The sequence below is a fragment of the Poecile atricapillus genome, chromosome 4, assembly GCF_030490865.1.
Source record: "Poecile atricapillus isolate bPoeAtr1 chromosome 4, bPoeAtr1.hap1, whole genome shotgun sequence".
In the NCBI taxonomy this organism is placed as follows: domain Eukaryota; kingdom Metazoa; phylum Chordata; class Aves; order Passeriformes; family Paridae; genus Poecile; species Poecile atricapillus.
In genome coordinates, this window is record NC_081252.1 from 64,283,973 (window position 1) to 64,301,904 (window position 17,932).

A 17,932-nucleotide genomic window follows, 5' to 3' on the forward strand; every position below is an offset into this window, starting at 1 on the left:
CCATTTGCTGGATGAATTGCTTGAGTCCATTTTGAATTATAGTGCTTCAGTGCAGGTAATATCCTTGCAATTATCTGTTCTTCCATCTACATCTGTGTGTCTGCAGCCCCTTTTTAGGAAATTATTAGTTCCAGCAGGAGGAAGAATGGGGCCAAATAACCTAATTAGCTTAAAATGAAGTCTGAACACTTAAAATAAACCATACTTATCTGTGATAGAAAGGGACTGGACTGACAAAGGCTTAATTTCATGGATAGTCACTATAGCCCCAAACACAAAGTAGATTGCTTCACTAGGATAACAAAGACTTATTATCATATTATCACAGAGTATTATTATTAATACCCTTATTATTAGCACACTTCATACATTATGAACTGACCTCAGACTGAACTGGCAGGTCCTGTATTTTACTGTCAGCAAGATAAAGCTCCAAAAAGTTATCACAATGGCTAATTCTTAAAGCATCATTTTATCAACATAACAGTTAAGATGTTCAGTATTTACAACCCAAAATTCAATATTTGCACATCAAAATATCTTAATACTTGACAAGGCAGTTGATGGCCGTATAGCAGGTATATCTGTCTTCAGAAGTTCTGGCCAGGCATCAGGAAGAAGAGAAAGACACATAAAAGCAAAAGCCCACATTTTGGAATCTCACTGGTGCCTCCTGCTTAGGCAGCGCTCAACAATATCACTTCCAGGGACTACTGCCCTTGGCACCTGGTGTGTGCTTTCTAAAGATATGTTGGATGAAGAGCAACTCAGTTACTGCTGCAAGAAACTGCACAGTTACCTTACTGAACAACTGAAGGCAGGTTTCCACAATAAAGTGTGAGTGTATGCATTAATATTTCATCAAAACCAGGCATTTCATTTCTGGCTTCCAAAAAACAAGTAGCAACATACTATGAACCAACTGGGGTAATCAATAGAGGCAGAGGAAAAGCACAGCAATTGTGACATGCATTACTGTTTGTGAATGCCCTTGTCTAATAGAAGTGATGAAGAATACAGAATAATGATAAAGATGTATGAATAATGGATGTTTTCCAAATGTATTAACTCTGGTGAGATCACAGCATAAATCAGTATTTTGCAGAATTTACAACCATGCTTGGTTAAACTTCCCAGAGCCAACCAGCATTAGTGCACTCATGCACCTGCACAGACACACTATTCCCTCCTCCTTTTCACAGTCAGGATCTGCCCAAGGCTCCTGCAGCCCAGACACACACAGCTATTTGTGAGCAGACTCTGAGGAAGTGCTGTCCTGGCGGTGTCAGCACAGCTGGCCTGGCACCCCACAAACCCCTCCCTGGCAGGGGCTTGGCAGCACCGGGTGCAGTGTGCATCATCCATCCTGTGAACTCAGATGTTTCTGTACCCATGATGCCCATGAAGCACCCTAAAAAAAGTGGCTGTGGACATATCCATTAAAGCTACTCAAGGTAAGCTGCAATTTGTTACTTAAAAGCAACAACTGAAGGATGCTGTTTTACAGATACTAGCCCCTACAGCAATACATTGCTGTAGTTGGGCCTATTAAAAAAAAAAAAAAGGTAATTTAAAAAAAAAATATCCCAAGAGTAAAGAAACACAGCAAAATTACCCTCTAATTTTTGTAAAATTAATTTCTAGGAAGTCCATGACATTACATTTCCTGAAATCCCAAAGGAAACAGTCACTCAAGGGAGATCTTTCAGAGATCAAGGAGTTCTTTCAGAACTTGCCACTGCACTCTGAAGAAATAGGTTACACATAAAAGAAAAAGTGATTTAATAGATTGTTTCACAGTTTCAGTTAAAAGAAAATCAAATCACCAACGAAAGGTGAAAAGAAAATAGGGAGGCAGCCTGGCTAATGAAACCCATGTGTTTCAATGATTTCGAATGTTCTATGAAATTTTGACCATAAAAAATATCACAGCTCTTTTCCATGTAAATTTTCCAGTCATCTCAAACTACTTGCTAGGCCATGCTAACTAGTTAAATATTTGACTTAAAAAAAATTATTAATACTTTTGTATCAATGGGAAAAATCACATTGCCAAGATGTTTACCTTGTTTCATTTCTGCAGGTTTTATTCTTTCCCATGCAGCTGACTTCTCCCCACAGGATATCGACCTTTATTACTTGCTGACAACATGTCTGGCAAATAGCTTTCTGCTGTGGTGGCTGAGGTTGAGCCATCTGTTTTTTCTCTAGAGAGCCATGCCTTATTCATAATGGCATTTCTGTGTTTCATTCTCTGGGGAATAGCACCTGCACGCTGATTTCCTATTTGACCCCAAAATATATCATCATGTTTCGACAACCGATCCCTCCCCTTCGTGGCCCAGAACACACCACGCTCCAGGGACACTGCAGCATCCTTCATCCCTGACAGCAGAGGCCAAGGGGCTTCCTCATAGATCATGGGCAAGTTGGGACCAGCCCACGGGTTTGGGCTGGAGGGGACAGCTGAAGGTATCTGAGGAGGAGAGAAGAACAGAAACCATAACCTTGGATGTCCCAGTGTGCTGCTGTATGTTCTTGTAGAAACAGGATGCTCTATGCATTGTGGCTGATTTCAGCTGTAGCCTCCTATATAATTGTACAAGAGACCCATGTCCTGCTTTCACTAGGATTTAATTAAAGCTCATATGATATATAAAAAAAAAATAAATCTGTGAGTTCACGAAGATCAATCAAAGAGCTACTTGCATTCTTCTCTCCATAACAGTTTTCTTTTATGGCCATATCTTCACTGGTCTTTTTTATGTGTGAGTGTGAGAGAGAAAAGAACCAGGAAACTTGATTTGAACTGTCATATATATCCCCTGGACTAAGTAACATGTTATCAGAATTCTGAGTCACCATTTCATTGCATAATAAATTACTTAACTAAAAGGAAATCTCAGTATCTTGTATGTTCTTTTCATTAATGCCAAAAGCAAAAATATGCTTTTAATTGTTTCACTGCATTTATTTTAATCCAAGATTATAAAGGAAATTCATTGGAGTAACATTTTTTAACTGTACCTAACTGCCTCCAGTAATTGCATATTTGAATTTTGTTTCCATACAAGTATGAAGAGGTTCTGTTGTCTTAGAGAGGCTAAAATCTCTTGCGTGTTTAGTTTAGCAGCAGACTGTCACAAATGCAATTGCAATTGATCAGCTCTGCTCTTAACAGGATTCCTGCAGTTAATGGAAATTACTATAAAGAGCTTCAGGGCATAGGAATAATTGGATCACTAAAAAAAAAAAAGAAAAAAAAAGAATTGGAGGGGAAAAAAGGTAGGACAAGATCAACATAACAACTTTTTTTTTAAAAATCCAACAATTTGCAAAGATTATCTTACCACAGAGTGTACCATGATGAAAACAAAATCTTTTCATTATTTTTACAATCCCCAAGCCCCTCTTAAACAATGGTAAAGAAAACATATAATGAAAAACATTAAATATTCATTATTGTCAGCTTGTCTAAAATAACAATCAACTGTGCAAATCTGGAAGGAATCATTCAAACATTTGTATCTTCTGCCAAGAATAAGAGATTTCACTGAACTAAAAACAGTGAGGAAACCTTTACTGACCTGGCAATTTTTGCGATGGTTTTCTCTTAGTTCTCAATGCAATGACCTCTGGGCTTGTTACTCCAACAGAAGAACCAGCACACACGTGTGGGGTGGTGGGAGAACTGTGGGGGCCATCCATCCCTGGCTGAGGGTTTGCAGATATTGACCCAGTCATCCTGTTCCCTTTGGCCCGTGCCACACGATCCTCTGGCTGCCCATTAGCCTGTGAAACGTCTTTGGAGGAAGGCAGCATCTGCAAGAGAAAATAGCATTTTTAAAAATTCAAGATAGATTAAGTTTTCCAATGCTGCTCATTTTGGATTAGTGGAAGCCATTTGGATGAGTTCACTAAAAGAAACATTCACAGAAATTAACTGTAAATAAATTACACTTTGTAAAATAAGGGAAAAGATAACATACCAATTATTTCAGATGTGGAGCACTCCTGCACCCCTCTAAATAAAGAATCCTGTATTCAACAAGTCATTCTCAAAAAAAACTCCCAAAAAAGATCTCTAAACTTTAACTGCAGCTGAAAATTCACCTTGAGCTATTAAGAAATTCCAGATTAACACTAGGAAAAATTTCCTAATTTTAAAAATTATCTCAGTTCTCTTGAAGAATCTCAAAATTTCTAACAGGATTCCTTTACACACATATTTTCTCACACTGCACAACTAGTTCAGGTCTGTATACCTCTGAATGTTCAAGAAAGTTAAGCTGAACAGACTCCAAAAGCGTGTTAGTTCAACTGCATGAACTCTTACACAGATCTTCTTATTCAAAACAAAAATATTAATTCAGTTGATCTTATTTCACCTCCAAATCAACTTTAACACAACAGCAAGCTATCCTTTTAGAATATCTTTACTGAGCTGCAGACAAATTTAAGACAGAAATGGTAGTCTAATTATGCACATTTTCGTAACAGCTGCAAGCAGGAGTAGATCTCCCTGAATACAAATGACTACTATAGGGCAGTAGCATTTTATCATTCAAAACCAAATTCATTATAGCTACCATATAACTTGCATTTTTTCTTGTGATTGCAAGCCCTGCCATTTCAGCCTTTTGGTTTTTGAGGAGTTCTTTCTTTCTAAAATTAATACACCTCATTATGCATAACATCTCATTGCCATTAGTCCTCTCGCAAAAGCTCCAGAAAAGCAGATATGTATATATGCCAGGTCAGGAAGAATTACTTAAAAGAAAACACATTTTACTTAAAATAATATATTGGTTTTGCTCTATGCATCTTTATTGAGTTTTAGCTATATCACTTGTGTCCATTAAAAAAAGAAAAATCAAAGGACTCCAAAATGCAATAGCAGTGTAAGATTGCTCTGAAATGACCCAACAGAATGATGAGCATTTATTGACAAGCTCCTGCATCTAACTATAGTTCTGTTACGACATGAAGAAGAACACGGTGTTTTTGTTGTTGCCATTTCACCTCCTGTTCCTGGCTCCCCACCATGAGCAGAGAGAACCAGCTCTGTTGAATTGTGGCCTTTGATCTCCTTAAAGCTCCCAACACAAGCATGTGTGGCCAGCTGAGACACTGGCCAGGAGCAGCTGCCTCCTGGATCCTTTATTTCAGGCTTTACAGGAACAAGGCAGACACGTCCAGGGATGGAAGGAGCACTCATATTGGTCAGTTTGGGGCACAGAATTTAGATTGCTGCTCTTGGTTAAAAGATTTGCCTTCTCTATGCTGATTACAGAGGGGTCTGTGATACTATCTGGGTATTGCATTCATTTAGGCAAGGTGGCATGAACACCCAAACATATCCTAGCATTGCAGGCACAGATCAGATGGGAAGTGAAAGCTATACATTTGGATATTCCCCTCTAAACACAGGAGCCCAAGGCAGCTCCAGAGTCCTTGGTTTCCAATCAAGGTTACAAGTGCAGTATCTCTCCCCATCACTCACAAAAAATGCCAACTGGCTTGAAGTGATGAAAGGTCAGCCCTGAAATGTTTTGAGGCATGAAGATATCGGATCTAAAATTATTTGATGAGAATTTCCTCACTACAGGAAGCACAGTTAGAGGCATTTGTGGTGATAGATGAGAGTGAGCAGGAGCAGAACAAGTTCTGGAGCTCAATGACCCATGCAAAGGCAAATCACTGTTCTGCTCATAGGCAGGGGAGCTGGTAAAGCTGACAGAAAAATCACACCACCAAATCAAAGCTGTGACACTGGCACAAGTCATTTCTAGAAAAATAACCTCCTTGCAGGGTCATTCCTTTCTTTCAACTCTTTAACCAACAAACCCTTTTGCCTCTTGAAATTAGCAAATTCTTCTGCAGCCAAAGTAGTGACACTCAGAACAAAGCAGGGTTAATGCAAACCACAGTGAGTGAAGATGCTACTACCCTGACAAAGATTTCACAGTATAGTCTGCACTATATTTCAAAGTTGATGATTCTCTCAAAAGACTCATCTCTGTTGTGTCAAAAGACTAGCACTAAAGACTGCATTTCCTATAGCACTAAGGATGCAGCTAAGCAAAAATTCTGTGTTTTTCTCAATGCCCAGACATTAACTTGTTCTTTTTCAGGTAGGTTCTTTTTTATTATTATTGTTTTTACTATATTCTATTTTCCTTTTTTTTTTTTTGTTTCCTTTCCTTTCAATTTTCCACAAATTACCCCACCCAGGAATAAATGACAATATTGGGATATTTGACCAAACTGAGAAGAGTGTAAACTTACATAACGCCAAGCTCTAGAAAGGTTTGCTATTGAAACCAAAGAACATCAGCTTCCCTCAACACTACAAAAACATAAGCCAGTAGTGTCAGAGAGAAGATGAAAATGTTTTATCTGCATATTTTTAATTGTAGATTTTATGTTAATCTAAATTCTATCACTTATCAGAAAATAAAGGAAGGTTATTTTTTAAAGCTTTTCCGTTTTTTAAAGCTTTTATCTTTTTTTAGTCATGGCTTCTCCTCTACCAGCATGTGCTGCTCTAGAGAAACACATGCTGTTGCCCATGAATTACAGCAAAAACCACGGCTAAAATATCTCTATTATGCAGTCAAGAAATAGATCTAAATCTTGTCAACTAAACCAAATTTTAATTTCAAAAGGCAATCTTCAGTAAGAACCCTCTCCTCAGCCACCACAAATTCTTGAAATCCCCTCTAACTAAACAATCACTTATACAATTATTGAACAGCTTCATCAGTTATTTCACTGGAAAGGCCAGGCTGCCATTAATGTTTTAAAATATGTTATTTCATGCCTCTCAGTATTATTAATAATTTCTCTAAAGGTCAAAACTAACGTATGTCTCAGCAATGGACTTTACCCTTCTTTAAAAAAATTCCTAAATAACTAATTCCACTCCTTCAATCACTTGGAATTCCAATGATTCAGGCATCAATGTTCTTGAATCACTGTAATGGCAGGTAAAAAAAAGTCTCTTCCTGCAAAAAAACCTTAGTCTTGAAAGACTTCCTGCTCTCGATCAGCCTTGTCCCAAAAAGACTGAAATTAAATTCTTTCTCCGTTCTGAGGATGGGACTCATCAAACCAAAACGTATCTCCCCCTGGCCCCCTTGACAAGCACTGGAGTCCAACTTCTAAAGCTCTTCCCACCTTATCACAGGGTCACAGGATGGGTCAGGTTGGAAGGGACCACAGTGGGTCATCTGGTCCACCCATCCTCCCTGCTCAAGCAGGGTCATCCCAGAGCACATGGCATAGGATGGTGTCCAGAGGGTTCCTGAATGTCTTCAGCGAGGGAGACTCCACTCCCTCCCAGGGCAGGCTGTCAGTGCGCAGTCACCCGCACTTACCTAAAGCTGGTACAGAAAATGGGCAGGATAGCTCCTTGGAAGTGTGTCTTTCTCTGCTTTAACTATGAAAATAAATAGATAAACTACCACAGATGACTGTCAGAAGTACAGACATCATACAGGAAATGTATCTCACCCTCAGTGCCAGAAAAGCCTCTCACCTTAAGAGCCACACACAAACCATTTTAAGGAAAGCATCAGAATTTTATTTCAGGCCTATTATCTTCAAATACGATTCACTGGAAAGCACAAAGTGATTTCTTGCAAAGTAATGAGTAGAAATACAAACTCACAAACAAAAAACATTGTTCTACCAAAACATATCTCAGAAGAAATCCCTTGACAGAAAGAAGAATTAAGCTATGCTGTTCTGTGCATTTAATCTGTAGAACAATTCACTGCACTGGACACATTGCTTGCCTGGAGCTTTCCATCCATAAGGTTTAAGATGACTGCAGGAAAAGCATTAAGCACTATCACTTATCCCTACATTCCTTGCACAAATTCCCTTTCAGCCCAAAGAAATGAGGGCAAAGAGCCACAATGGTTTCAGATCCACTATGGAAAGAATATATATCATCAGGTCAAAGTGTTCCAGCACAAGAGAAATTGGATGAGCAGCATTTTCCATTACAGACCTCCGGACAGAGGCTGTTGGCTCAATCATCTGAGGGAAAGAATTACACATACTCCTTTTTCTCCACACCTAGCCCAAAAGAGAGAGAAAAGGCCCAAAGTATTGCACAACTGTACCAGCTGGGCTGAGTCCACATGAAAGGAGAGCCAAGCTCACTTGCTCCTCTGTGTGGTTCTCTGATCCATGAAAAGCAGCATAGACACTGCCTCATGTTCAAGCCAGCCAGACTGGGTAAAGCCTGGCTCTTAAACTGCAAGTAGACACCTAAACTCAGGAAAAAAAATCGAGCCACCTCTTTCACATGTTCTATTACTCATCTGGAACATCTTCTCTTGCTTCCTAATTTTACCATCCCAAGTAAAGCAGCTGTTGCAAAGCCAAGTCCCAGTCCTTTTTTGTTAGATGTTTTGTGAACACGAACGTCCAAGATCAGTTGATAAATGCTGTCCTGTGTTCTTTTCACTGGGAAAGGCAGAAAAACAGTAACTGTTAATAATGTGAATTAATTCTAAAAAAGCTAAAAAATTAAGATGAGACCAAGGTCCTTCCAATTAAAAAAAATCTGCATTCAAAAGGAGGTGATTAAAATGGGACATGACAAAAGGGCAAATGTGGACACACAATCTGTATCTGACACTGGGCACGTGAACCCCAGCTATGGAACTATGCCAAGTACCATGTGTACCTGCTGGAGGCAGCCCTTGTCCCAGGAATGTGTCCTCTTCAGCTACAAGCTTTTTGTTTTCCAGACACAAAACAAGACAAGGCTTTAAAATATTTCTATTGCCAAAATTTATTATCGCTCCATTCCGAGGGGCTGAAATGGTTTCTCAAGTCTTTTAAAAAGAGTATATACCACAAAGCCTTAGAAATTAACTTCTAATTTCAAGTCCATATTAGACATACATTGTCATTCCAACACTTGCCCAAAAGATGATTTTTTTCAAAGCTGAGAGGCAGCATTTGCCCACCATCCTGCACAGAATTTTTGCTTTCACCAGTGACACAGGTGGTGGATGAAAAAAAATTGAAGTAAAACCCCTTCTGTGCAATCATATATGTTTATTATGATAAAAACCCACTAAAATTAAATTAAACTAAATTGCTTAATTAAACTAAATTACAAATAGAGAACTTCATGGTGTACAGTTTTATCATGAGGAAAAGTAATTCAAAACCTAGTCCTCTTTACTGGGACTTATTAAGAGAAGGAAAACTGGCTTTCTTTTATGAATTTATTACTTTAGCATGTATCTGACCTCACTGAAGAGTGCACTGCTGGGACAAAATTATGAGATACTATATGACTCAAGAAAATTTTATTTCTCACTCACAAACATTTGAATGTAATGCTGGGCTGTGAAAATAACCAAGAATGACAAGCCTCAAAATGCATGCTGCTCTGCTGAACTGAACTGATGGAGGTCTTGAGTTAGTCAGCAAAATAAAGCCATAGGGACAAGGGGGATTTACCACGTCTGAGAGCAGAGCCTTGAATGCTGAAACTGAAACCCGAAGAGAAGCTCCAAAGACAGTGGGTTTTGCATAACACCCTCTTCGTGGTTTATTTAAGTATTTTAATTGGGATGAAAATCAGGGAGAAAATACTTCTGGCAAACAGAAGGAAATGACCAACCATCCACTGTGTCCTGAATAAGCAAAGAACTGAAGTATGCCTCAGTCTGTAAGCACAAGGAACTTGGTGGTGCCCATAAGTCCCCCACTGAAGCTGGGACATCCCAGCACCCAGCTGAAGTAGCTCCATCCCCTGTACATGTAATTCCATGTACAGGTGAAAAACAAAACGGAAAAAAAAAAAAAAAAAAAAGAGTTCTGAATAGAACTATGAACCAATTTTTTTCTCTGAGAACAAAACTCAAAGTTTTTTACTGAACTACAAAGCCAGGCACTGAATTGAGTACAGAGTCCCCTTTCCCTTCAAAAGGCTCTGGATCAGCTCTTCATGCATCACTGCAAACTTTGAGCTGAAATTCATCAAGTCAAGGCACAGAGGTTTGCTGCCAATGTGTGACAGGTTTCCATTTGTTACTGGGTCCAGTAATGAATAAAGCCAATTGCAAATCTTTAATTTAAGAAGGAAAATAAAAGAAAAAAAAAAAAGGCAATCCACCAGGTTTTGTATGGCACAATTCAAATGTTAGGAATGCTGTGGGAGTGAAAAACTGACAGGAAGGAAGTAAAGAGCTTTCAAAGGAATTTTATGTAAGTGGATATTGGGCATAGCTCTGGAATCTTAGATGTGAAGTCCAGTGAGAGTAAGAGCTGAAAGCAAGAAATAAAATTTCCAAGATGAAAAGTCAGTTCACTTCAACATATGTCTACAGAATTCATACAAGATCTTTTAAACCAAAGGAATGTATCACATGAGTATGAAACAGTCTCTTTTTTTTTTTTTTTTTTTGTAACCATTATTAAATGAGCAGTAGTGAAACTTGGATATTTTTTCATTGAAGTGTCTTCCATTGGAAACCTGATGCACAGAAATATATGTTTTTCACGGGAACATACAACTCTTCCTTGGTAGGAAAGTTTCTCCCTATTACATGTGGAACTACTTATAGACCAGAAGAGCCTTAAGCTCAGTGTCAAGACACCCAGCAAGAGCCAGTCTGTTCTCTGCATTATAAAAAAACCCCAGGCTTGAATCCTATTTGTGCCTGAGCCTAAGTGAGACCTCTGGCTACTACAGTGTTAGACACCATGGGAAGGGGCTTGTGCTCCACTTAGTATGAACAGCTAAATATCTATCAAAGCAGGGGATTTAATGTGGGGCTCTATGCTGCAGGTAAGTTCCCTGGCTATCAGAATATATATTTAATGTAATTCTCCCTCATTGAACCTGTGTGAGTGTGAGCAGTATTTTGGTATTATTGTGTTTGCAAGCTTTACTAATGCTCATCTATCACAGCAGTGTCTGAGAAAAAGTCTGAAGGCAGTGGGGTACTATCTCCCTTCTGACAGATGAGTTCCTAGCCACTGTCACATCAAACACTCCTGTGCAGTGGGAACTTGGATGAGGCACATGAGGCACTCAAAGGAGACACAGGCAGACACAGAATCCTGTCCCACCCTGCAAGCAGGAATCAATCCACCTTTTCCTTAACACGCAGTTAAATTGCTTTTTGCCACAAAAGTAAGTATGACTGACTGATAGTTTGCAACACCTAGTAACACTGTAAGAATAAGCACTGTCAACATGATACAGAATACCACTCAGTGTTTAAAAATGTGAAATCATCAGAAAAATAAGCCTGTGGATTTACTATACTGTATGCCCATTTTGAGCATCTTCTGCTGGTGAAAACATCAAATGTTGTTAAGATAAATTATTTTTATGTATTCATTTTGCAGTGCATTGTGTTAGCTGAAGTAAAATATATAGTATGGACTAATATTGTGTTCTGCTGTGACAAGCACACAATATTACACAAATGCGTAACGCACAGTATTTCCTCCCCGTACCCCACTTTTAACCAAAAAGATTCTACTTGAGTGTATTTGACACAAACATTACTAAATACTGTTTGAGTACATTTACAGGCTTTTAAAAAAAAATAAATAAATAAACAAAATCAAAAGGAAAAAGAACTTGTTGATGGACTCTGAAGTACTCCAAGGGAATTCCTGCTTCTTCATGATGTTTCCAGATTGGGATTCCTGTCCTTAAAAATTTCTTCAAGTAGGTGCTACTCCAAAATTAGAAAGTTTAATCCCAGTATCCAAGATATTAATGACAATATTGAACAGAACCACGTTTGTAACAGGCTGATTCCCACTTAAGCCTTGCCAGAGAAACACAAGTGACTAACTCCCTTTCAAATACAAATGTCTTCTGAGCTGACTTAAGTCTTAAAATATTCACTGTTGACCTTCTTTTCCTGACTTCAGAAATATGAAAAAATGCATCATGCAGGAAAGAAATGCAAAATCCATATTTAAAATGAAATTGGGTAATATGTGCTGCATTATCCATCAGATACTTAGTCAAAATATCAGGGGAGTGTTTCTTGCATGGAACATTGATGCGCTTTGCTTTAATTCCTGAAATTTAGACCCTGCCTACAACAGTAAAATGGCCAACTCCACTGATTTGTCTGAAGCAATACTTATATTAAGCAATGAAATATACTTTATAATTACACATAAAATGTCACTAAACACTTTGAAAACCACCACTTAATTCAATAGTGTACACAAGAGGATCCTACAAGGAAGTATGAGAACTTACCTCTTGATCACACCTTGGTGTAAAAGCAACCATGTACTCTGCCAGGGTCATGTCATTTACCAAGTTCTTCATCTCTTCATCAAAGGCAGAGTTAATAAATCCTTGCCTGTGGAATTCATCATACATTCTCCTAATGAAACTGTTCCTTTCCTGGCACTTTTGGGTGAGGCAAGCCAGCTTAGCCTGTGTGGCATGAACACATAAACATTCCATGGTTCTGTCATTTCACTCCCTGCTGAGACTTCAAGATTACATTTTGTGTCTGATCTGTAATTCCACATGTTTTGACCCAAATATATATATATTGTATTCCTATGTCTCTACATTATTAGATGCCTCCACACCTTCAAGAGCAATAAATATGCACAGACAAATGGGAAAGAGATGTTCCCTTTCCATGTGCAAGGTTCCCCTTTTGACAGGCTGAAAGCAACCTTGCAGTAATGTCAGTGAGCCCTTGCCTAAGGGGAAGCCCAGTAGTAACCAGCTAATCAGGGACAACTGCAGAAGGAAGGCACAGGCACAGGTGCCTGTAAGCAAAGGGATATCCCTTGTTTAGGTCCTGAATCAGGGAAACACAGTACCTTCAGAGGAGCTAGAGTCAACTTTACTTCAGATTTTCTCTTCTGCAGTTCTTTCTCCTGAAAGGTTAAAAAATATCCTGCATCAGTTTATTCAAGAATAACTTTGAAATACTCTAGCAGTTTTCTGATATTTGTTTTAGGCCTGACTGAGGTGTACACTTTGCATATCTGTGTGACCCTGTATCACAAACAAGGTGAATCAGTGTAAGGCACTGGTTGCACACAAATAGGCTCTGGCATACAAACACTGCCCTACTCACATTAGCATTAGTCTTAAAAATTAGCAAAGGCTTTTGGATGTTCTTAGATGGAGCCTTATATCAGTGAGGATATTTAATCAAAGCAGCATCACAGTAAAGATTTGGTACCCTTCATTATCCACTCATGTTCATATTTACTCTTGAATCTTCCAAAACATTCTTTGGGGAAAAATTTTCCCTTTCCTTACCAACATTGTATTGTAAAATTAGAGAAAAGGGGAGGGATTTTCTGCATGTATATTCTACTCTGAAAAGTGAACATCAACAACCTTTTACTCTGGCACAGTTGATACATGTCCTCTATTAGGAGGTGAAGTAGAGTGCGCCAGATTACTTAGTCAGTACCTTATGATTAAGATATACTGATGGTAACCCTCCTTTCTGATTATGCAGAAAAAAATACAGTATCTCGCTACATACAATCCATCACCATTATGAATCAACACCATATTTTTGTATAGACTTTGTAGAGACTTTACTTTGTAAAGTACAGATTCCTTTGCATTTATTTTGCTTGACAATTTATATTTCTGTAAAGTTTACAGTAAATATATTCATCATTAAAAACCCTCCTTTATGAGAACTCAGTTATGCAGAAAAAGATCACAAGGTCTTCAGATAATAAGTTGTGGGCTTGGGAGGAATCAAAACAAGCAGGACAGGGGAAATATTTTTTATTATTATTATTTTTTTCTTTACATTGGGGGAACAAAGAAAGAGCTGGCAGTAGGTCCCTGCACTGGAGACACTCGATTCTTGATGAGGCAGGGAGCAATACATCTTGCTGATGCAATAGAACAATTAGGATTTGTCCATTCATATGGACAGCATGTCTCACCCTTTACTCACCTACCATCTGATATGACACCAGACATATACAAAACAGTTTTATTTTACCAGCATTGTTCTTCTAAGAGGCATCCCCTAACCCATGCCTGAGAGAAGGCACTAACCCTCTTTACAGAACTGGTTTAGAGCAAACCACAGCACACAATGAGGCTAGGAAAAACAAAACAAAACAAAACTACCACCACCAAACAAACAAACAACACAACAGACACCAGAATTGTAGAAAGATGGGTTTACTTCGGAGAAAGTAGAATGAAACCTGTTCCCAGTAGGGAGAAGATAATCATCTCTTGTATTTCAGAGTACAGACAAAGGAGAAGCATGTTCTGCTCATTGTAACAGGCTATGAAGAACAAAGAGCACTATTGAGAACATCTATTTACTAGCTGTTTCAGAGCCTGATGGGCAATTGCAATTTGGCTCACATTGTAACTATCACCCCGTTCCAAAATATAGTTCCCAATAGGAACGAAAATTTAAGGGAAAGAAGTCCTAGGAGGAATTTTTTTCCACCCAAGAGTTCAGTAGCTGTAGTCACACTTACAGCAGCAGCTTTGCTCTCATGCTGTAAGGTAGCAGCTTTGCAAATCTTAATGTACCCACTCTGGTTTGCCAGGTGCAATATAATGCACAAGTGTGAAAACTGCTTGTGGAAGTACATTTGTGCATACATGGCCGTTCTCATCAGAGTAACTATGGCAAGAATCCAAACCACACACCTGAAAATGTCTTACTGAAACTTTTAATGTGTAACCCTAGCAGATGAGCCAAAAAAAGTTACGAAAACTCTCTCAAAATTCTATTATTAGCTTGGAGTTCCCTAATCTGATCTAATGGAACAAGAGAGTTGGGAATGTTAAAAAATCCTGACAATTTTAGTCAAGGAAGTGGCTCTGTAAAGAATTTCAGCATGACTGTGCTTGCATTACACTATGGGGATTAATTAGAGCAGAGACTGAACTTTTGTGATCATCTGTCATTTTTCCACAACATGGATTACTCAAGCAGTTTACATCTTTTTCTTATTTCTCTGAAGTCAGGAGTACTTTTACATGGAAACCATTTAACTATCCTCAGTTTCATTCCCAGGAAAGAAGACTATTTTGCTTCTCCCCTTTGAAAACAGAGATGTAGAATCTGAAGTCTAAGCTCACATTTAAGAACACATAAAACAACTTTATACCTTTTCACATAGCTGAGCCTGAAGGAGTTTCACTTCATTCTGCAAGTCACGAAACTGATTTTGTAATGCAGCCTGGTCCCTGAGCTGGGCTTTCAAAGTCAACACTTGCTGCTCTAATCTCTTACTGGCTATTTTATTCACCTCCTTTTCCTGGGCATCCTTCAATGTGTACACAGGCTAGAGAGAAAATATACAGATTTTCAATTCAGGTGTATAAAACAACAAAAATGCTTTTAATCATGTCTTACAGCACAAAACTTTTCAATCAATATAACTACCTACCTTGCACACCAAAAGAAGCAAATTATTATAAAATATATGATCCCAAAACTTCATGAACATATTAGCACTAATATTTTGCACTAATCTTAAACTCTACATATGTAAAGAGTACCTGATCCCTGTGAGAACAGGTATCCAATTGGATTTTCACAACATTTCTTCAAGGTAAATATATGTATTGTAATGATTTAATAAATGGGGAAACTGGGGAAAGACTGATGAAATTACCAACCTGTGGTAACATGGTAAATAAGAAAAAAACTCAAAAGTTCCCAGGCTCTTGCTTCAACGAGAAGCTATATAATATGTCCTTTTTTTTTCTACATATATTTATCTCAGAGAGATAATTCCACTATCCCAAATATTTAATTGTTCTGGAATACTATCAAAAAATTAATCAGATCTTAAGTAAAAAATTCTAAAATATAATATTTTTTACATTAAAATGTAAAAATAATGATACAGAAAAAATGGAAAGAGAAGCTTGTGAATTTAACTCCTCCTCCTCCACTCTCCAGTTTCTTTTCTCCCCAGTTTTTTTGCACTCAGATTGAAAGGATCAGTGAGAGCTTTAGGTTGATGGTCAGCATCATAAGGTCAGCTCCTACAAGAGACACTGCCAGATTAAATATACAGATTTAGAATGAGGAAAATCTGAAGAAGAAGGAAGTATCTTGAAAAACCCTTATGCTATTATATGAAAAAAAAAAAATACTGAGTTTATACACATAGCTGGGCAAGATTTCTGATAAATATCAGTATATAAGCAAGTCTAAAAGATTCAGCTAAAAATAATAGTCAGACCCATGATATACTGTGGTAAAACCATATAACTTTCTGACAAAACAGAATGATGGTTTGTTTTAATGGTTACAAACATTGATATGACTGAGAGAGAAGCCTATACTCAGCCATGATGCTCAACACCACAGTAAATTTTTCACAGCCTTTCTGACAGCCTTGACTACAACACACTGAAGGCACCATTCCATAGGGAACAGCAAACTGAATTGATAGATCACATTACTCTGCCTGCAACCCATCTTGGCAACACAGAGAAAACCAGAAACATGACACTGTCACAGTGTTCCTCCTTGTGAAGTGAGTCCTCTGTGCACAGCACTGGAACAGTTCAAATGCTTTGTACCAAACTTTTTGGCTCCCTCTTGTGTCAAGAGAACAATAGGAACAGCTGGACACATCAAGATGGATTACACCAGGACTGCAGGGCCAAAAACCTGAGGATGAGTCTATGACATGGTATTTCCCTCATCTTCTCTCCCACATGAAAAGTATGTTAAAACCAAAAGGTAAACACTCCCTAGCTGAAGATGCTTTATGGGAAAAAAGGTGGGGAAATAAAACGACAGTGTGAAGGTTAGAGGCAGAGAAACGTTCCCTCTTTTCTTTTGCATTTGGCTGACCTGCTAGCACTTTTCTGTAGTTTCAACACATAAATGAGGCATACAAGATTTATATATGAGCACTCTGTCAGATGTCCCAGTTTGCAGTGACCATAGATTATATAAGTCAAGCTCCAGAAGGATGAAGGACCCAGCAGCTGGGACTGGTAAATAACCAAAGGATAACTAAGCCTAAAATACAGCATTTAACCACTGCATTCTTGTAAAACCTGGCAAGACCACTAGTCTTTGAAGTTGGTACCTAAAAACATTAAAAATAAAACCAGTATCTTCCTCTTATGTGAATTGTGCTTGTCTGAAAACTCAGTGAGAAAATGACAAGGAATATGACCTTTCTTGCTACAGGCCTTTTTTGCAGACAGTCATCAGAAGTTCACTAGGGAAGCCTGGTGTGCATTTTTTTTTTTTTTTTTTACTGTGTGCATTTCATGCAAAATTCTTCTATTAATTTTTAAAGCTGTAAACAGTACCCTGCCTCCTTCCTCCTCACCCTCATATTTCTCTTAAATTCAACCACAGCCCCAGTGCTCAGAAGGCTACCTCAACATTCCAGAAAACTCACCCAGATGCTCCTAGGCTAAAGCATATTCCACCTGTTCAAGAAGTTCTAAAAGACACACTCAGAACATGACATTTCAAACACTATGGGTTCTAGGCCCAGAGTGCTCACATCTTCACTTCTTTCAAGCATTGCTGCAAGAGGTGTTCTAGAAAAATGAAGTTTAGAACAGGATAAAGCATAAATTCCTGTGATTTACTGTATAAGAGTTTATTAGTAACTCTGAGTAATGAAAAAGAGTTTTGGTCAAGGGTGGCAAGTAACTGAAAACAGAAACTGAATCACCAGTCAACAAAACTGTCCTCAGGAAGTAACATGATGCTAGAAAAGTAGATATGATCTTTTTTTGTGACAAAAAGTCTTTTTTTTTTTTTAATCTAGAAAAACTTGTATTTTAAGGCTTCACCCAAACCCACTATCAACAGCTTGCCATATATTAAAAAGTTTATTTTAAAAGTGAATTATTGAAATAAAGTTGACCTTTGTTAAGATATGTTGTAGTGCATCTAAAAATCTTGGTACCTCC

The 17,932-nt window shown here is 38.2% G+C and overlaps 1 protein-coding gene across 1 annotated transcript in view; it reads right to left on the bottom strand.

Annotated features, from left to right (window-relative positions):
- Nucleotides 1–17,932, bottom strand: part of C4H4orf50 (chromosome 4 C4orf50 homolog) — an 86,978-nt gene that overhangs the window by 42,927 nt on the left and 26,119 nt on the right. Inside the window, exons 10-13 of the mRNA XM_058839047.1 lie at nt 15,142–15,318; nt 12,850–12,906; nt 12,266–12,448; nt 3,588–3,822 (exon numbers count right to left, since the gene is read on the bottom strand). Coding sequence (XP_058695030.1) covers nt 3,588–3,822; nt 12,266–12,448; nt 12,850–12,906; nt 15,142–15,318 — 652 coding nt within the window. The remainder of the gene's footprint in view (nt 1–3,587; nt 3,823–12,265; nt 12,449–12,849; nt 12,907–15,141; nt 15,319–17,932) is intronic.